General features: G+C 39.9%; 2 protein-coding genes across 4 annotated transcripts; one reads left to right on the top strand and one right to left on the bottom strand.

Annotated features, from left to right (window-relative positions):
- Nucleotides 1-1,936: 1,936 nt before the first annotated feature.
- On the top strand, nt 1,937-15,126 carry LOC105672490 (cGMP-specific 3',5'-cyclic phosphodiesterase). 2 transcript variants are annotated; one of them, XM_012367458.2, is made up of 13 exons: nt 1,937-3,918; nt 5,900-6,102; nt 6,663-6,994; nt 7,162-7,398; nt 7,662-8,019; nt 8,226-8,395; nt 8,653-8,875; nt 9,410-9,484; nt 9,556-9,594; nt 10,011-10,292; nt 10,813-11,189; nt 11,345-11,781; nt 11,855-15,126. In XM_012367458.2, exons 2-13 carry the CDS (start codon nt 6,049-6,051, stop codon nt 12,493-12,495), a joined length of 3,225 nt encoding a protein of 1,074 aa, XP_012222881.1. In that variant the 5' UTR covers nt 1,937-3,918; nt 5,900-6,048; the 3' UTR covers nt 12,496-15,126. The 2 variants fall into 2 exon arrangements, with proteins under 2 accessions (XP_012222881.1, XP_012222882.1); XM_012367459.2 differs by having other exon boundaries at nt 1,938-3,918; nt 7,671-8,019.
- Nucleotides 15,127-17,722: 2,596 nt separating this feature from the next.
- Nucleotides 17,723-21,526, bottom strand: LOC105672497 (golgin subfamily A member 7). 2 transcript variants are annotated; one of them, XM_067354320.1, is made up of 4 exons: nt 21,141-21,293; nt 20,669-20,728; nt 20,288-20,452; nt 17,723-20,204 (listed from the first exon to the last, which is right to left on the bottom strand). In XM_067354320.1, the coding sequence occupies exons 1-4, from the start codon at nt 21,183-21,185 to the stop codon at nt 19,914-19,916; spliced, it is 561 nt and encodes a 186-aa protein (XP_067210421.1). In that variant the 5' UTR covers nt 21,186-21,293; the 3' UTR covers nt 17,723-19,913. The 2 variants fall into 2 exon arrangements, with proteins under 2 accessions (XP_067210421.1, XP_012222894.1); XM_012367471.2 differs by lacking the exons at nt 20,669-20,728; nt 21,141-21,293 and adding an exon at nt 21,331-21,526.
- Between the last annotated feature and the right edge of the window lie 18 nt (nt 21,527-21,544).

Genomic DNA, 21,544 nt, shown 5'->3' with positions numbered 1-21,544 from the left:
TGTGATTATGTCAGATCTCGTCGTGGTAGAAGCTCGTGAAAATACTACGTCCCCTCGCTCGATCGATCTATTTTCGTAAAGGGACGAGCGCGAGGTACGTCATATTAATTATCTCTTCGCGAGGATAAAAATTTTAACTACCTCACGGATAATAATAATAAGAGGCCAGACATAAAACCGTTTAGCCGCATAATCATCATATATTTTATTCAAGATTGCTTCAAGAAAGAACACATGTTTTCGGGCCTGTGCATCAATTACATTGTTGTTCGAAAGAACATCTCTCAAGGATCGAGTGATATTTTCGTATATAGAGTGTTCGGAAAGAGCGTGCATTTTCTCATAGTTGGCATAATCGATATATCTTTAATGAAACTCGAGGAAAAAACCCAAACGCGGAATTAAAGTACATGAAATTAAAAATATATTCAAATTCAGCACAATTGTGTGAAGATTGACTGACGTTGACAAATCAAATATCTCGTCTAGACTCTGCTCGATTAATTAATCATGAAAGTATTCAATATCGAGAATTGCGTTCGATAATGGTTCTATTTTTCGCAATTGAAAGGGGAAAAAAAACGGCGACCGCAATTTGAAGAATCCGTCAAAAAGAACACGCAATACACCCTATACAGAACGTCTACGCAATCCGATTTTACTTTCGTCGTGAATGTGCGTACGTCAAAGCTAGGTGCACGTACCTGCGTATGTTGCATAATGAAGCATGCAACATTAACGCGAACCGATTGCCAATTAGCATTGATAAGGGCTTACGTGTAATACCAAATGATTATAATGGCATCAAGAGCGAGAAGGACACGCAATTCTCGTTAGCCGATGTAAATCCTGTTTATAGCAGCTACGAAGACATACCATGCTACTTATTCCGTTCTACATTGATCAAAATTAATTACAAGTAGAAACGGGAATGGACAAGTTTGCTACATTTTCTTTGTCAAGTTAAGCTTAAATTAGATTTTACAAATTATAAGAATCTATTTTTGCTCCGAAGTCCTCGACTTCTTTTTTCTATCGAGCTAGAATTAAAATACACTAATTTCCTTTATTCAATAACAGTTCAATACTTTTGCACGTAATTAAAAAAATTACACGAATTGTCTCTGCGTTAGAAAATCGATTCTTAAACTTTGCGATGCAAATATATACATATTCAATACTCCAATTACCACATCAAATATCGAAATCCATAAGTTTGTTTGGTTTATTATATTTTAAGATTTCCAGTTTACCACTACTTATGCTATAATACTGAAGTTTATGAAAATTTCATAATAGTCGCGTGGACTTGAGGGTTGAAATCTGGCGCCGCGCGCGTTTGCTGTGCGTTAATAATAACAGACGTCGATAGTTAATTTTCGCCGAAACGCGCATTAGGCACAGGTGTTCGAATAGTGGGGTCCCGCACTCATTAGCTTCCGCAAAGCGCGCGCAAGAGGGAAAGAGAGAGAGAGAGAAAGGGAAAGAGCGAAATGCGACGGCAGGTCGATCGATCGAGCGCGCGCGGCATCATCGGATATCGACGCACCGCCGGCCGACGCTCTCGCGAAATTCCGAAGCCGAAAATCTCGCGGGCCGGCAGGGGATGCTGCCTGCCTGCCTACCTGCCTGCCGGCCTGCCTGTCCGCCTGCCTGCCTGCCTGCCTGCTTGCCTGCCTACGTACGTCCGGGACACTCTCTCTCTTTCTCCCTCCGCCAGCCGTTATCGATCTTCCCGGAGCGGCGAGAGAGCGCGCACGAGAGAGAAGACGGCGTATCCTTCTCCAATGTATCCCTGCCGCACGTGCGCGCACATATACGCAGAGGATATCTCCCCTCCCTCCCTCCACACATAGATACAACTTCGCCTGTGCCAGCTGAAAGATAAGCGTTCGTGAGACTTGCGCACACTGGAGCGTAGCTACGAAGACGATAAGCGTTCGCGAGGCTTCACGCATACGCAGCCGCGAGGACTGGTGCCCCTCGTACTCGAACGACATTCACACCACGAGGACGATAAGCGTCCGTGAGGCTCACGTGTCACCGACATACACGGACAGCGAGCGCCCGTATTGCGAGCGCGCGCGTTCGATGCGGAGATAGTAGTACGTCCCAAGGCGGACGTGGACGGCAGTGCGCGCGTACGAGACGTGCGCGGAGCAGAGCGGAGCGGAGAGAAGAGCCGTGGGAGGCTCGGACGCGTAACCAGCCGAGCTCCGCGCCGCGGACACCCCCTCACACGCCTCACCGCCTGACCCGAGAAAGAGAGAGAGACTTCAGTAAGCTCGGAGCTTTCGACCGGTCTGTTCGTTGTCGCCGCGTCGTCGTCGCCGTCGCCGCCGTTGTCGTCGTCGTTGTCGTCGTTGTCATTGTCGTACGTCGCGTCGCGTCCCGGCGCGAAACGCATCGACACGCGATAACGCTGGCGATTGTCGCGCAGCAGCGATCATTCTGGAGATATCCTCGAGTCGAGCTGTCAATCGTGAATCCTGTGATATTTCGACAAACTGCAGTGAAAATCGAGAGGTGTAAAAGAGAGGAGCGAAAGTCGCGAACGAGTGTCAGCGAGCTGATCTTGAATAATGACACTGACAGGACAAGGGTGATCTCTCGAGGGGTGGCGATGAGTGACAGTGTGTCGAACGAATTAAGAGTTTTCTTGCCGTCAATTTCGAAGTAGACGATCTTGCCGAATCCCGCCGGTGAAGGAAGAATGCGGACAAAGAAAAGGAACTCGCGAGGACCAAGTGCCGGTCGATGCGGTTTCGAGTTGACGATCGCGCGTCATCGAGCTGCGCGTTGATCTTGTCCCGCGCGCGAGAAATCGGTGCGATCCTACGATAAATAATTTTCTAAGGGGAGATTGCGAGGGAAGGGCTTTTCTATTTGAGGCCGACGACGTGGGGACGATCGAAGCCGCGTGCGGAGGAGGCGATGATCTCGTTCCCGGAAGCGGCCGGGAATCCTCTCGTTTAGAGCTCACGTCGATCACGCGTGATCACGGTGATCCTGTCGCAACTGCGGGGGAAAGGGGCTCTAATCGCTCGATTGGTTTCCCGCTAATTAACGCGCGTAATACACTCTTAAGTATAGCGAGGAAGAAATAATAGGGTGATAAAAAAACATGAAAACAAATGAACATCGATAAAGCGATTGATAAAAGTTGTAAAGATCAAAGCGGAGCAAAGAAGGGATTGCGTTTAATATCGGGGCGCAAAGTTGTCGGATTCGAGCGTTGAACTAGCGACGGGAAAAAGTGAACGCCAAGCGATGAGAAAGTCCGCAAATGATAGAAGCTCCGGAAAACACACACCGTAACGGATATATCGAACGGCGACGAACTTGAACGTGAAAAAAAATACGCGAGTTACGAGTATGCGTCTGCGTGATCGCGCGGCGACGATTTCGGCGTTTAGCGGCACCGAATTTTGCGAAAACGGCGACGGTCGCTCTTTCATCGACGAGCAATCAGTTCCGTCCAGTCGATTTCGCGATTGAATGCTTTACGGAAAACATGAGAGCAAAACGACCGACGAATGCATCTTCGACGTGTTCAATTTAAAGAATTTGAAAAAAATATAAATTGTAAAAAGAACACGTTTGCCCCTTGAAAAGATCGAGAATGGAATAAAAATGAGAAAGTGTAGGATTATTGTGAAATTTTATATTCATACATTCAACGACACACGCTTCAAAAAGAAATAGTGACGAGACGTTAGGGAATATTATGGCCTGTTGAAATGACGTCTATTCAATGTGGTGACTACCGACGAAGGACTCGATTGTACGCGATGACGGCAAGCTTTCACGTGCGGCAGAAAATCACGAATGACATTTTGCAAGAGTGATGGCTATTTCGGGCCGGACACGCGGGTGTGCTGCATTTATAAGACGATCCCCGCGAACAGTTTACCGCAGGTGAGCAATGCAGGTGACTGTGTTTGTGTTGGTCGGGTCGGCGTATTTGTTTAGATATTGTGCAAGTAAGCGATCAAGTTATTGTTACATCGCACAACAACTGAGTTCCCCCATGAGTTGTTAAACGTGTACGCTTCTTGTCTAAATAATTAGTGACGCATTTTGTTCCAAATTATTACAAATTATTACAAATACGTTTAGCAATGCGTTTGGTTAATGCGCAAAACTTAGAAACTCGTAATTTAAAAATATATATTAATATTTCTTGGAAAACTTAGTTGAAGAAAATGTTATATAAACAGTTCTTTCAAACGCTTATTCAAAGTACTAATAATAATTTATCAACAAATTCAAATGACTAAATTGACTCTAAAAGTATTACACCTGAAAAATTATAATATATGGAGAGTATTGTAACATGAGAGACATTGAAAATTGGCGAAACATATAATTAATCTTTATGAATATTTGATTTTTGTTTACCAGAACACATTATCGTCTTGATAGTTTTCGAGCTATTAAAAACGAAAAGCTTTTAGCAAATTAACTTCAATAACGTTTAAGTGACCAAGAAAAGTTTTATTATTAAATTATGAATTTTTCTAAATATGAAACAAAAAGTCGTTAAAATATTATCTCAAACGTCGAATAACAAATTAAAACTTACAAAAGCTTACAAACTTTCTGACAAACATTAACTTCTTATTCTCGCAGAGGTAAAATTGATCCCAAAAAAATATTGACGTATCCACTTTTCGCTTACTTTGACTTATCTTATATTATCCTATAAATGGATATAAAAAACGTATACATTTTTATATTTTTTAGAAATTTCAATTTTTTCCAATTTTATAAAAACTAATAAACATGTTTAAACATTCTTTAAATATATAGCTTATTCATGGTTGAAATCACGACCAAAAATATGCAGCGGCATTTCATAATAAAAATAACTGCGATGCGCTGCTGCATCAATGTACTTAAATATAATAGCAACTTTGTAAAAATACGCATTGTATTTGTGTCCACGCGTGTCATCATGACATTCCAATTATCCGCAGTCTCGATTCTAATTTAACGGATAAAATGCCAGAGTTAGGAGAGCGAGAAACACGCACAAAAGGATAATCATCGACAGGAAACGTATTAACAAGGGACTTAATGCAAAGAGATTATTCTCGTTGAGAATTGCAGACGTTGCCGTCGGATTGGTAGTTTCTTCATGAATATTGAATCGCGTAATTTCATAATTTAGTGATTAGACCTGGATTTCCCTGGTGGGTCGTTGCCTTCGATGCTTTTGAGAGAGGGGAGGGAGGGCAAAAGAGGAAGAAAATGCGCAAAAGGGAGGGCTAATGCGAGGCAGAGAAGAAGGGTCCCGTCGCATGCGAGAATTATACAAATTGCCGATAAAATTGGCAATTTATGGAATTGCCGTCGATTCTCGATATTTATAAATAAATTTATAAATAAATATCGAAAATATATTCGAAATAATTAAATAAAATTTTAAAGCACTTTTGTGCGAAATCTTATCTAAATTATATTCGGAATAGTGACTGAAAAATTATGAATTATATTATGATTTTGTTAAAATCAAATGTAAAATGATAAAATGTCAAACCAATTTGTATGTAATATCAAAAATTTACATTAATATTTGCAAATTGCAAATAAACATTTGTATATAAATAAAATCACAATTTCATATACCAATAATTTTAAAAATTTTGTTCCTGAATTTAATACAGGAGAATTTATTTATAATTTATTTATTTGTTAATTTAATTGACGTCATTAGACAAATTTTTATTTTCTACGAGCTTTTTTGTTCTCCGCGAGTTATAAAACTACAAAGAGGTGGAATATAATATTTCAACATTATAAAATATGAAATAAAATGTAAATAACTATAGAAAGTATAATATAAAATAATCAGAGCGAAATATATCGCGTCATGAGTAAACCGCAATTCTTTCAGATTCGAGTTTCCGGGATTCGCAGAAACGTGCGTAAACGCCGGGAAACGAAGGGACGACGGGATGTAAGGCTTCCTCTCGCACGATTCTCGCGGGTATAACTGAACGTTCCTATTGCGCTCGATGCACGTTACATTAAGCTCAAGGTGATATGGAAGCAGAAGACGAAGTGGATGATGAGTTGTCGGAGGCCGCCGACACGGAAGTAATTAAACAATTTGCATTAATGCTTTTGTCGTTGTAACTGTGCACAGTTGCGTTTCGACGGTGCTTACGTTAGACAAATCGAGAATACTTTGTGACCAGACCCCGGATATTTACAAAAATTATCCAAATATGATGTATAAAAAACAAAAATTCTTAAATAAAACTTTAAATATTTTGTATAAAAATAGTTGAAACGTTTAAGCAAATATTTATTTATGATTTTTTTTCACGTAATAAAAAGATGCAAAATTTATGTAAATTTTATGTATATCTGATATGTTAAAAACGTTATATGCAAATCACGCATGTGTTAAAATATCTAAATAATTTTTAAAAAGTTTTTAAAATAATTTACAAAACGTCATAAAAATATTCTTTCAAAAAGAGATGAAAAATTCGGGTTCTGCTCATGATTTAACAGGAATCGCGGTTTTTCAACTACACATTTTGTTTTATATCTCAAAATAATTAATAGATACGTATAAATGAAAGATAAATAATATCAAAAGAGAAAGTTGTGCGAGCGAATAGATAATTTCGCTGCAACGCCTTTTGTAGGCAAATCACAACAATAATCTTGAGAACTTCGAAACAATGAAGATCTCTACGAAGCCGGTGTCCGAGAGGACACCGGAGAAAGACGACTGTCCTTTGGTGCGCTCGTCCAATCCCGAACGAGCGGAAAATGTTGATTCCACCGACAACGACAGTCCCGAAAAGTTGAAAACGTCCGCGCGACCAGAATCAAAAGTACCCCTAAGTACAAGCACAAAGACTGACGTCAAGGAGATTGAAATCGCTAGGCTGTGCAGAAGCAAGAGGGTCAGCTGCCAGGACACTATACACGAATACGACGAGGACGATAATCTCACCATGGATAGAGTCGGAAGGTATTATGATCTAATCGCCACATGCGACAACATATTGTATTATTCGTAATATGAAAAAGACTATAAAAAATATTAATAGTACCAAAAAAAATTAATAAAAATTCAACAAATCAACAAAGTTCGATCGCGTACAAAGTCGCATAATCGCTGGAATTCTTACAACGAAGGTACCTGGAAGCGCATCCTGCCCTAGCAGAAACGTGGCTGCGGGAGAAGGCGAGCCTCCAGCTTCGGCAACGATTACAGAACACATGTGTGGTGCAAACGATAACGCCGAGCGCGCCGAGGGTGCACTCGGAAGAGAACCTCCTCAATCGGAACAAACGCAACAGCGTTACGTCCGATCTCTTTCAGACCTGGCTGGCCTCGAGTTCACCTGCGAAGCGCAGCAAGAGCCCCAACAGGTAATCAACGAGATAACGTATTACACTATGTTGTTTTGCATTCTCATGTTTCAAGCGTTCTCGATAAATTCCCGCGATTTGACGATATTCGTACTTAAATCGATGTCACACTAAAGTATTCAATCTAATAAAATTAAATGAATAAAATAAAAATACAGATATCAGATGTTTTTTATACATAAAAAACAATTTTTGAACGTTAAAATTGTTTGAGCTCAATCGGAGCTCGCTTCGCGATCAGGCAAGATGTTAAAACCTTTCAGGACTCACAGCTCGCTGATGGGTCGCCGCGAGGAGCTCGGAAGACTGGACGAGAGCGACCTATTCATGGAGCTGATAAGGGACGTGGCGAATGAGCTGGACATCAACATCCTTTGTCACAAGATCCTGGTGAACGTCGGCCTACTCACGTATGCCGATCGCGGCAGCCTGTTCCTGGCCAAGGGACCCCTCGAGGATCGTTATCTAGTGGCGAAGCTGTTCGATGTCACGCAGGACACCGAACTCGAAGAAGCTGTCCAGCGGGCCAAGAACGAAGAGCTCAAAATACCGTTCGGCGTTGGTATTGCCGGTTACGTCGCGCAGACCAAAGAGACTATCAACATCAAGGACGCTTACAAGGTTTCGCCTCACTCGTTCGATCGATTCACTGAGCATTGAACCTTCCGTTCAATCGCACGGTCTTGTGTAAATCCAATAACAACCGTGCTACTATCGTGCAAAAATATGATTAATTTCCTGAATAATTATTTAACGGCTAATTAATTACGCATTCATATTCCCGATGATATCGAAGTTAAAATGGATATCTCTATCGCGTCCACCAGGATCCGAGATTCAACAGCGCCATCGATATGCGGACCGGCTACAAGACGACGTTGATCCTATCCATGCCGATTTGCAATTACGAGGGCGATGTAATCGGAGTCGCTCAGATCATCAACAAGACGAACGGCAGCAACGAATTCACCGACCGGGACGTCGGGGTGTTCCAAAGGTGAGCGAAAAAAGACGCGCACTCGGTGAGAATTGACAGTTTGGCATAATGACGCGTGATAAGCAAGTGTTCGGGACGCTTAAGTCAGGCGCCAGAGCGAGAGTGTATTGCGCTAACTGATTGCGTAATGACACAAGGCTGGTTACAGGGCTATGTAATTACCGCGTGCATGCAATTATAATCGGCGCCGCGCGCGATCGATACGTTTATTAATACGATCGCGCGTCTAATTTTACGCGACGCATCGATTGTCGCAGATACCTCACGTTCTGCGGCATCGGCATACAGAACGCGCAGCTGTTCGAGCTGTCCGTGCAGGAGTACCGGCGCAATCAGATACTCCTCAATCTCGCGAGAAACATATTCGAGGAACAGAACAATCTCGAGTGCCTCGTGACGAAAATCATGACCGAGGCGAAGGAGCTGCTCAAATGCGAGAGATGCGCTGTTTATCTGCTGGATCTGGACTGCGGCGAGGCAGTAAGTCCACTTTTGTTTGCGAGGATGCGTCGATTTGATCCTTGCGCGACGTCGCTTGGAATATGCTATCGAACCTATTGAATCGCTATTGAACCGTGATAAACTCAGAGGCATAAAAAAAATATACGCTTCTCTTTGAAACTGGAACAGATTGTCGCTTTTTCTTAAGCAAAGAGAAAAAAATAATGAGGAAAATATTTTTTCTAGATTCTAGAATTCATTCTTCGCATGAATAAAAAAATATTTAATTCGTTTAATTATCATGATGCTTGATATTAAATATTTATGTGACTTGAAAAATAATGTTTTATATATGTATCTGTACGACAAAATTTGGCTTGTAGTAAAAATGACAATTATATAGCAGTTAATATAAATAATTACTATCAAACCGTGTTAAATAAAGTCTGTTTTTAATTCATAGAAACGGATGACGCATTTAATTAAGCGGATATAATTTATATATAATTCTATTAATTAATCATCTCGCGCGGCAATTAAGAGCACAATAAGAGATGCTAAGTCTCGTTCCAGGGACATCTTGAAAAAATTGTCGAGCGGCCCGGGAAGTCGGTGCAAGAGAGCAGAAAGCCGTTGTCGAGAAGAGAGGTGAGTGGCACCGCCACACGTTACTCGAATTCGTAAGTCTGATGATCTTTTTCTCTTTCCTGGCGGCTCAGAGCAACAACATCGACATGGAGGACATTTTCCAACAGCACGTAAGTGATCGCGATTTCGTAAATCAAAACATACATGAATAAATCTATGAAATTCAATTGTCTTTCAGCGCTCTCGAATAAAACAAACGTAATCTATTGTTCTTTCACTTAACTTACTTCAACGTTCGCCAACTGACTAGAATTTTTCTCAATAGCTCAAAACTTACGAATTCTTTCTGAAGAGAAAAACTAAAGATTTTTTTTTTATTCTTTGAAGTTTTATTTTTCTCTCGCACCGAGTAATGAAGCTTTTGTAATTATTTTGTGAAATGTAGCTTGCTATAACTTTAGGAACCCAAATCCATATTAAGTAGTTTAAAAATGGCAACTTTTTGAAAGCGCAAAAATAGAAATGGAAGTAAAGAAATATTGCCAAGTAATCTTTGTACGACGTTTCAATTGCCTATTCTCTTCAGGCATCGACCGAGGACAATAAATTCACCATGGTCTTCGAGATGGAAAATGAAACGCAAGAGGCCCGGGTCTATCGGCCGAGTCACAACGATCTATCGAGTTCTTTGGGACAGATCGCGAGGTACGTCGCCGCGACGGGTCAGATTCTCAACATCGGCGACGTCGCCACGTGGTTGAAGAAGGGTGTGATGGAGAGCGGAAAGGAGCCTATCAGAAGTATCCTGTGCATGCCGATCGTGAACGGACAAAGAATCGTTATCGGAGTTGCTCAATTGATCAACAAGGTCTGAATCGATAGCCTCTTTCTCAATTTTTATCTGACAATCGGAATAATCTGCAATAATCTTAAATAATCCATTTTATATGTATTCCGTATATGTATTCCGTAATTGACAATTTGCATGTATACTATTAATAATTCGCATTTAATCCCCAATAATCTATTATTTGCCTGATATTATGTCATCATATGCGATTCTCTTCTATTGCTGCTCTTGTACGTTACTTGAATATATATCACCGAGTATTAAGCAATAAATATGTTGCATCATTTAAATATTCACGTAACGTCATCATGTAATTATAATATATAGAAAAATATGATTTATGAAATATTAATGTTAATAGAATATTAAAATACTGATACTGTAATAAAATATTCTTATTATAAATCAGTATTATCATTTCTAATCAATATTAACTACGCGGCGTTAATTTATTTTAATTTCTGATAAAATCGTTAGAAGCAATCTATCTATCTATTGTTACGAGTATCTATTAGTAACGAGAAAAAATTATTTGCAGGACAACGGCACGTCTTTCACCGACTCGGACGTATCGATATTCGAGGCGTTCGCTATTTTCTGCGGTCTCGGCATTCACAACACGCAGATGTACGAGTCTGCGTGCAAGCTGATGGCGAAGCAGAAGGTGGCCCTCGAGTGTCTGAGCTATCACGCGACCGCCAACAACGACGACGCGCTGCGTCTCGTCTCCGATCACATACCGTCCGCGGAAATCTACAATCTTTACAGTTTCACGTTCATCGACTTCGACCTAACCGACGACGACACATGCCGCGCTACCATCAGGATGTTCATGCAGTGCGATCTCATACAGAAATTCCACATACCGTATGACGTTCTGTGCAGATGGATTCTCAGTGTGAAGAAAAATTACAGGTGGATATTCTAATCTGTATCTCATTATCAGTTTTCTTTGCTTTTCGATTATTTTTGTCACGCTAAATTTATTTCTTCATTCGACGCGACGTATTCTAAAAATACCGAATGTAGTTTTAAATCCAACAGAATTGAGAAAATTATTTCCTCCACAGGCCAGTAAAGTATCACAATTGGCGGCACGCGCTGAACGTCGCGCAGACGATGTTCGCGATGCTGAAAACCGGCAAGATGGAACAATTCATGACCGATCTGGAGATCCTCGGGCTCCTAGTGGCCTGCCTCTGCCACGATCTGGATCACCGCGGCACCAACAACGCCTTCCAAACGAAAACGGAATCCCCACTCGCGATTCTGTATTCGACTAGCACGATGGAGCACCATCACTTCGATCAGTGCGTCATGATTCTGAATTCCGACAGCAACAACATCTTCCAGAGCCTGTCGATGGAGGACTACAGGCGAGTGATGAAGGTCGTGGAGAGCGCGATCCTGTCGACCGATCTGGCGATGTATTTCAAGAAGCGGAATCGCTTCATGGAAGTGATCGACGAGGGCGAGTTCGACTGGCAGAGCGAGGAGAAAAAAGAACGTAAGCGTCTCGGCTTAATATGTTTGAATAAGTTTTTCGAAACTTCTAATTAACTTTATCCATCTTTTCGCAGTGTTGTGCGGCATGATGATGACGGCGTGCGACGTGAGCGCGATAGCAAAACCCTGGGACGTACAGCATCGCGTGGCGAAGCTGGTGGCGGACGAGTTCTTCGATCAAGGCGACCTGGAGCGTCTTCAACTGAATCAACAACCGGTAGCGATGATGGATCGCGAGAGACGGGACGAGCTGCCACAGATGCAAGTTGGCTTTATCGACGTCATCTGCCTGCCTCTCTACAAGGTCATGGCAGAAACGTTCCCGTGGATACTGCCGCTTTACGAAGGTACTATGGAAAATCGAAAACACTGGCAAGATCTGGCGGAGAAGGTCGAAATGGGGCTCACGTGGATCGATCGCGACACGATCGAGGAACCTGTGGAAGAATTCGTTTCCTACGAGCCCAGAGACATTGAATTCACAGTTACGACTCTGAATTGCGCGCATGCCGACAAGAAAGAAGAACAGCCGCCGGACAAGTCGACGCTCGGCAGATTCGCCTCGTTGAGAAAGGGCGGGCGTACGCTGAGCAAAGGGATGCGACATCGCATCAGCAGGTCTCTCTACACCAGGAGCAGCTCGGAAGACGCCGGCAAGTCGAAAGCATTGCTCCCGGAGAGGAAAAATCGAAACAAGCTATGTCTACTCATTTGACGGCTAACTTCGACGACTCTAGAAAGCATTCCCGAGTGATAACCGACAAACGGCGGTATTCGGAAGATGAATATTTAAACGCGTATCGCGACTTCCAGGTCGTGGAAGAGGGAATCTTTGACGTTAGAATCGCCTGGAAGCTGAAGTTTGACAGGCAATCCGCGTACAGTGCGGCTGTCATGCAAAGAGAGCTTTACGCTAAAAGTCGCTTTTGCGATGTTAACAGATTGATGGAATCAAGAGCGCGATTCGCGACGGAAAAAGCGTTGTCTGACAACGCGATATGATTACTCTTTAGAGTGACAGAATGAATTATCTAAAGCAAAACTTTGAAGCTACTTTCATAGCAGCGAAATACTATGGGAAATGAATCCTTTTTGAAAAAGACATTGACATTTGCAGAAATAATCATACCACGATCGTGGTCGGTTGTAATCCGAAAAAATCTCACTTGATAAGATTTAAAATCGATGAAAAAATGAAAAGGTAAAAAAAGACAAGCGACAAGAAATTTTGTTAATTAAAACTCAAATATTTTAGCAAAAAAAAATGAGTTTTTAAAGACAGATCTGATAGAAAAAATTGACAATATTGGCGAGCAGAAAACGCAACAATTGCTAAAAGTAATTCAAACAGATCAAAGAGAAAATAAAGAAATTCACATTTCGTATTAACAAAAAGCTCTGACATAATTATCGAGAAATCAATTATAATATTTCATAATTACTTATTTCTCAGTATTTTATAAAAATATGGAGAGAAAATTTCGAATTTTACTTTCTCGCATTGGACACGAATCAAAGTTGTACTCGAGAGAAGAGTTAGCGTCTCATTGACGTGTAAAATTTAGAGAAAATTATATAATCACGTGCATATTTGTATAACTATTGCTGGCGAACATTACTGAAATGAAAAATATACTCGAACGCATCTTACTGATTCCGACTCATTATTGTCAAACGTAGAAAACGATGAATCAAAATACCGAAGTAATAATGCTAAACTGACGAATTCTTGCAGCGTGAAGACAGTGAACCAAACACATAACTCCCGAGAAAGTAGGAAGAGGGGAAAAGAAGAAAAAGAAAGAGAAAAATGCGAGGTAATCTAAGAAAGGATCTGGCGTCGGATCCCGAGAAGACTGTTTGCCCGTAGGTTTTAAGGCGATAACACACACGTAGACACGGTATTACGTAAAACATGTACATTTAGTCGGTGGCTAGGTAGGCTAGAGAACTTGACGGTCGGTCGTTGCACCTCACAACGACATTGCTCATAATCGCAATCCCGTAGAGCGCGAGGGAGTGTGCTGCGTGTGCGTGTAAACACGTCGGGCGTCGTCGGATAATGATTTGTGTGTGACAATGACGAGTTCAATTTTGACAATCTTTTTGTATCACATCTCGATGATGTATTCTAGGCTATACACGATTCGACGGGACGAAGGGATCGATGACGTGACGCTTTACAGAGACATGCGAAGTCGGACTCGCGGACACGCTGCTCCACGATGTGCAATTTAAATTAGGAAACGAGCGCAATTTCATTGTTTCATTATCTCAAATTTTTCCTCGCAGAGCGATCTCCGCGATAACGAAGATGAACAATTGATATGGTTAAGATAAAAAAAAAATTGCTCAAGTCGATTTTTTTTATGTTGACTGAGTTTCGTATCCTTAAATCTTTTAGCGAGATATTTTAAGCAAAGAGTTGTAAGCATCTTAAATTCTACAAATTAATAATTTTATGTGAATATATGTATATTAGAGAGATTTTAAATTTTGCATAAACAAGTAAGAGCTGAAGTGAGTGAAATTTAAATATTTTAAAAATTATATAGATAAGGAATTTTAAGTAAACGAATTTCAACGATGTCGAATTTTGTAAGGAAAGAATTTTCAGAAAATTAGCATACAGCATTTTCAATTTCGTATGTGAGAAAAATTCTACCTTGTAAGAAAAGGTCCTTCTTTCAAGGAATTCAGAGTCGACTCGGATAATTGTTGACACGATCGCATAAATCCAAGAGTATTTATCTTTCAGTCTCATTGTATACGTGTACACAACGATCGCGAGTACATAACAAGCACCGGCACTTTCGTGTCGCGGTAATCGGTGCTCGTAAAACGGAGGCAATGATAGCATTAAATCGTACACACGCACGCAACGTATATAATCCGTGACGCAAGCATGATCGCGAGTCCATCAATTATTTGCAGTTCGAGTTTTGTACATTGACCCTTCAGGAGATCGGCAAATGCGCGTTACGTCACTCATTTACGTGATATATTTACGTGATATATTTACGTTTTCGTTACGTACACATCCCGACGGGATAATTCCGATTTCTTGACGCAATTAATGCGCGGTAATTTAATTCCTCTTGCGATTAATGCTATCGTATCGATTAAACTGCGTTGGATATTGCGAAAAATTCGTGCATACAAAATCGAAGCGCAGTTTATTATGTTCTATAGAATTTCTCAAATGCAAATTACGTTTTCGAATGTATCTGAGAGTTGAGCAACACGAGAGTGAGACTGGTTTCTAGTCTTTTGATATAGCTGCGAATAAATATGCCTATCAAAAATTGTTGCACATGGTTAAATAAAATCTGGATGTGCTCAAAAAGCGCGAGTATAGTTGCGGAATTATTTAAAACCTTTGTACAATAAAGATACGGTCGCTTTTTCCACATTTAAGCCTTGTCTTAAACAAAGCACTATTCAAAAAATATTACGCGCTATTTTAATTAAACAGAATTTTTTAATTATAATTTAGAAATATGATAAAAATGTTTAAATTTATTATTAAGTATTAATTTTTTTTTAATTATTTTTCTTAGAATATTTGAAGCAAATATATATGTGTTTATATTCCCAAAAAGCCAAATATTAATCAAAATATTGACAAACTTGATCAAATCTTGTTAATATTTGGCTTTCTGGATATATAAATACATATATATTTGCTTCAAATATTCTAAGAAGAATAATAGAAAAAAAATTAATACTTAATAATAAATTTAAGGATTTTTATCATATTTCTAAATTATAATTAAAAAATTGCTAACATTTTGCTTACTGTTTTTACTGACTATTTATATATTTGAGACCATATATTTTATTAACAATAAAAGTTAATATTGTAATAAAATATAACGTAAAATTGGAGATAAAAAATATTTGAGAATTTATTGTTAGAAATAATTTGTTGGCCCACTTTGAAAAAGAGATTTACTAATAAAAGAATAAAATTTCATAACTAGCAAATGGGCTAGTCCTCTAGTGGGCACGGAGATAGTGGAAAAAATTTTGATCTAGCCGATTATCGGTAATATTGCAATAATACGCACACGTTGATAAACACTTTATGTAAATTCAAAATGACATGCATGTACTTGCCTAGTGATGATCGTGGACCAAGCGTTCCTTCACTGCATTTGAAAGCTGCATAACGGCCATAGGAAATATATAAAGATGATTTCGGACAATTCCAGGCACGCAGAAGTAGAAAGCAGTTGAAGTAGAAAGCTTCTGACGCCGAAACCGCTACATTGGCACATATTTGCGGTTATGTGCGTTATGAGTCCAAGAAAATCCAACACTATAATACACTCGCGATAATTTTTCGCGCGCGTTTCATTTCGCGTACTGATTCACTTTCAAACTCGCAACATTCGCGAAAATACAAAACGATTCAAATGCAACTCCGCCATTCGTCGCGGCGCGCTCGATCTCGGATATGCAGAACGGAGAGACAACGAAGTCGCGATATCGGCGTATAATAACGATTGCACATCGCGCCCACATCACGACGAACACTTTACGAGACACTTTCAACGCTTTTTCGTGCGCGAGATTTACTTTTGGACAGTTATAATCCCGAGAAATATACGAAGCAACTCGAATGCAACTCTGCGAGTCTCCGCGGCGCGTTCCGTGACTTTGCTATTCCAGATCGAAGAGCCATCTTGCGATTCTTAAATCGAAACGATTAAAGCGACGAGCTTCGCATCGCAATATTTGTTCCGTTTGTTTTAATTGCACTTTCTGCATTGAATACGAAATGAGCGTGCATTTATACTTTGGAAGAGAAAAGAGCGAAAAGAGACAATAAATACAATTAAAAATGCAACTAAACAAACAGAGCTACTAAACAACAATAAAATTCAAAATGTTTTATTTAATATTAGAAATAATCAACATAGCGTATTATTGCAATAAACATAATCAACGCAGCTAACTCTGAATGACAAAATGTACATACCTGACAATGATTGTTGTCGCATGCTTGCTGCATTCCGACGAGAAAATAATGGTCAAGAAATATGCAGAATTCAATTGACTTCAGACACACGGACGAAATCGCAAATGTCGAAATCACAGCACTAATCTGTAATAGCCATATACAGGGTTCGTGTTACGACAACTATTTCACGAGAAATTTCCAATATGCGTGAAATTCACTTTTAGAGAACTACAATCATGAAAATACAGAAACGATCAAATCCAACCTCGCAACTGTCGCGACGCAATCGATTAGATCGTGGGCATCAAAATCACAATATCAATGTAAAATAACAATTGCTTACCATGTTCACGTCATAAAGAACGCTTTGCGAGATACCTCCGACAATTCTTCATACGCGAGACTCACTTTTTTTAAACTTACAAGCGCGAGAAATACGACTGGGAGCGATTAGAATGTGAGCGTGAGCCATTACGGCGCGTTCTATGACAAACCGTTATTTCAAACTTATTGAAGAGTCATAATTGGAATTCTAACGAACCAATCATATTACAAAAATTGCGTCTGTTCTAATTTTGTCCGTTTTACTGTAACCAATAATATCGCAAAAATTTCGTCTGTTCTATAATTACACTTTCCGCACTTAATCTAAAACAATACACATTTATTTTTTAAAGTGGAACGAAGAAAAAGGAACGAAGAAAAAAATAAAGACATACAAAAAGTCCAACAAAAGCTACTATTGAATGCAAAAATAATATTTAAAATGTTTTGTACATATTAAAAATGGTCAATATAATACATTATTGCAAAAAATATAATTGTCGCTTAAACTATACGTAATGTTAAGCTACGCAATCTTCCGTTGTAATCAGTGATTTCTTATATTTCGATTTTTTTATATTAATTAGGCATAAAATCATCGAAAAAATCAAGGATTGATCTCCAAGGATATATATATATTTATATATATATATTAATATATTTACGCCGTTTTTATTATTAAAACATTTAGAAATTACACTCGTACGATGGTATCCTTTACAATTACGGATCATCAATCCAATATTGGTCCTACTAAATTAAATTAAGTGTAACAAACGATTTACTTCTTTTTTGCTTCGATACTCCGTATGTCGACGATTAATCCGCTATATGTACATTATATGCAAACATGCGTATTGCATGCAGTCAGAGTCCTAGGACGTAATATTGCGACGTCCAAAAGAATTCGGAAATTCTCTACAATTCCCCAGGAGATCCCCTTCTTGTCGTTTCCCGCTTCTGAAATTGCTTCTTCCATCCAATTTCAGAAAACGGATTTTTTTAGTCTTCTGTCTTCGATGATCTCGTACGAAGTTTCTTCAACGACGCTCTCCCGCGCCTAGAAATCGTACGTCGAGGCAGTGACACGCTTTTTGGCAAGATTCTTTCAGCAATACGTCGCATTACAACGTCGGACAGGCTCCGCGCACATTGTGATCAAGAACGAGAGAGATCGTTTGCCATTACATGCGATGCCGCGATGATAAAAATAATATAATATTGCACTCAAATCAAAATTCGCGCTGTTTCTAACAGCACTTACCATTACATGTTACAATGTTTTAGGCTTCCAAAGCGCGTGATAGAAATTAATTAATTAATTAAAAACTAGACATGGTGTTGCGTCGTTGTATCGTTAGAGATCACTGTCATTTACAACTAATTAACAGGAACGGAATAGAAGGCATCCAGCATGGCGAGCGGACACCAAGAACTCACGAACGGAGACTGGCAACAATAGGCAACGGGCGATAGTCCTCCAGTTTCGATTCGGAGAGCAGACTAAAGCGGCATACGAAATTTCGCATCGCAAATGCATCGCAAATGGTTCCGGCTTATCCTTGATCACAATGCCGATTGATTGAACGTAATCTACGTTTCACATTTTGCTTTATATCGTCGCTTTTATATAACATTTTTTTTTCTTAGCCAATCCTCGGGTTTCTTTAGTGCAACAAGTGTTTGTGCCAGTAATTTCGATCGAATCTATCTTCTTTGTTGACGCGAGACATCCATTCGCGCGATAAACAAGATATCTCATTCGGTGTACATACGTATGCGAAATGACTTATGCTTCTGCATGCGGATACACAAGCGCAATGGAAGATACATCGCGGAAGATAAGAAAAACTTAGATCCATTTGTGTAAATGTTTATCGAGAACGAAAATCATTGGAGCTATAGTTTTCAGTTCGGTTTTTTGATAGAACTAAAACATAATATGTGCAGAAATACTAATATCGAATGCCATCATCGCATAAATAATTCACGCAGACACGCATCCCATTCACGTCTCATTAATTAAATGCAGATGATACGATAAAGTCATAAATGAACAGTAAAAAAATATGTAGACCCCATCGTGTACATGACGAATCAACGTAGCGGCTCGCGCAAAATAACTTGCGTCGTTTAACTACATGCAAAAATGCGAACGACAAAGTCATGTTTTTCTCCGCACCCTGATTCGCCGTGCATACCTCATATACTTTCGTATGTTATATTTTCTGTACGCATATAGAAAATTGAACTTATAGAAGTGCCACGGCACACCTTTGTTACACATCCACGCGCTTTGATGCACGCCCTCCCTCGAGATTGTAGGAGCTATCACTTAGAATTGAAGTACCACAAATGCCAATAAACGCGGGACTCTCTTGCTGCAATTAGACCAACCTTGTATATCAGTTTTTTATTATATAATTAGTTCAACAGATAAATCTAGAATGAAATCTCCACGAATCAATCATGTACATTCCCGCAATACGTATCCCCCATATTCCGTGGGTTTCCACACACATATTACATCTGCCCAATGTATCAATCTATTTATCTCTTAGGACTAAGGAAAAGGCTTGACCCGACAGCGAGAGAAATCCAGCTCATTGTGCACCTGAGTGGTTTGCGGCCTATAAGATATCATCGTTGACGAAGAATTGATTTTTCTCAAACATTTTAGGATTGCCGCACTTTGTACAACTGGCTCAAACCAGCCGGTAAGCCCCGTAATTACGCTGAAAGACACTCACAAGCACGTGCATGTCCGTGATTCTGGCAAGATAATATCCGGATTGCTGCGCGGCGGGTCACATGAAGAACTCCCTGGATCGGCTAATATGCAGTCACGACGCAGGTCTATCCAGTACCGAGATCTCTATTAGCCTGAGTCCACGAGTCGTTGGATCCGTTAACAAGAGGCCACGCGGCTTATACACTCGATCGTTCTGCTCGCTGACAAATTTGGCAACTTTGCGCAGACACTTTTCATAATGCGTCTCGGTGCATATACTTATCAGATAACCCGTGAGACAGTATAGGCAGCTCTCGCAGTAAGTAGAACAACTAGCACGCTCCGCTTCCGCAAAGTAGTTATTCAACTGATTGATCGTGTACTCAAACAATTGTCTATCCAACTAAATCGGAAAATACATCATAAATATGTTTTATTTATTTCTCCTAACTTTCAAAATTTCATTAAAAATGTAAAAATACTCACCCTACTTTCCAATTCTGTTGGAAATCGTGTTTGAAATTTGACCATTGTGCCATCACTGTAGTCACGCTGTATAAAAACTTTCTGACAATTCTGAGGAGGCCCTCCACCTGCTTGCCCTCGTCCCGCGGACATGTCTTCCAGCGGCGTGAGGGCAGCGTGATTACCCTGAAAAGATACAGCCTTGTATTTTCCTATTATCTCAGAAATATTGTTTAAAAAATGGGTATTCTATTAATCTGTAGTTTGTATTCAGGGTTATTCTTCACAAATATGTAACATATATATAATATACTTTTAGATATTAATTGGACAAATAGTAAATTATGGAAACATCACTGTTGATATCGATAATTAATATAGGATTCTTGTACACTAACATACTTTTCTCTCGTCAACAACCTCTTCGGTCTGTACGCATAATGACTTCTTCGAACTTGCGGTCTATAAAGTAAAATACAATATTGATGCATCGCATAACTATCTTCAAGTTCTTCCACTTAAAAATTCTGTTACTCTCATTTGCTTTTTTTGTAAACATTAAAACATTTAAATATGTATTTAATATACTGTCACATTAGAATTTGTCAATTAATAAACATTAAAAAAATATTATTACTGATAGGAGCCACAGTTTAACATTAGCATAAGCCCGCATACATTGACATACTTTTCTGTTATAAGTTATAACTGGTCTTTTTAAATGATACTTCCAACAAACTCTTTTAAATGAACTGTCCATCAAATAAAACCTAATGCTTGTGTTTTGATCTCCATTTTCTTCTTCGAAAACTCCTGTTTCCCCTGATTTTTAATGTCATTTGTAGCTAACCACAAAACCGCACCCAGGTCTCACCTCAAAAATCGCGAAGACTGGCAGTCGCGTTCCCGCTTGTTTCATCACGATTGCTTATAATTTAAGAATCGACAAAAGCAGAAGGCATTTTCGAAGAACGGATTGTCAATGCAGGAGAGCGAGACAAGAGCGTGTTTTGGCTGAGATGACAGCCAGAAAAAGGGGACTTCCATGCAAAGGACGGACTTACCAATGGCATTTTGAGCTTCGTCTTGCCGGCTGTATGTGTACGTTTTTCCGAGGAAAGTTGAGCTCGACCCTTGTTGTCGCGCTCGAAAAATACACTTAACTTCTCGAACGCAGCGCGAACCACTGAAAAACCAAAAAACCACTATCGCTGTCAACTGTGTCGCCTGCTGCACACGAACGGATCCACACGATTCGCCATGAATGATGCGCACGCA

Source organism: Linepithema humile, chromosome 4 (assembly GCF_040581485.1).
Source record: "Linepithema humile isolate Giens D197 chromosome 4, Lhum_UNIL_v1.0, whole genome shotgun sequence".
NCBI classification, from domain to species: domain Eukaryota; kingdom Metazoa; phylum Arthropoda; class Insecta; order Hymenoptera; family Formicidae; genus Linepithema; species Linepithema humile.
The sequence above is the reverse complement of the archived record's forward strand: the minus strand, read 5'-3'. Positions and strand labels throughout refer to the sequence as shown.

Excerpts from the sequence above, each read along its gene's own strand:
- LOC105672497 (XM_067354320.1), bottom strand. The coding sequence starts at position 21,185 with ATGAAACAAGCGGGAACGCGACTGCCAGTCTTCGCGATTTTTGAG. Across the intron at positions 20,729-21,140 it reads CAGTCTTCGCGATTTTTGAG|ACCGCAAGTTCGAAGAAGTC; the intron begins GTGAGACCTGGG and ends TTTACTTTATAG. Across the intron at positions 20,453-20,668 it reads AGGTTGTTGACGAGAGAAAA|GGTAATCACGCTGCCCTCAC; the intron begins GTATGTTAGTGT and ends GTATCTTTTCAG.
- LOC105672490 (XM_012367458.2), top strand. The coding sequence starts at position 6,049 with ATGGAAGCAGAAGACGAAGTGGATGATGAGTTGTCGGAGGCCGCCGAC. Across the intron at positions 7,399-7,661 it reads CGCAGCAAGAGCCCCAACAG|GACTCACAGCTCGCTGATGG; the intron begins GTAATCAACGAG and ends AAAACCTTTCAG. Across the intron at positions 11,190-11,344 it reads AGTGTGAAGAAAAATTACAG|GCCAGTAAAGTATCACAATT; the intron begins GTGGATATTCTA and ends TTTCCTCCACAG.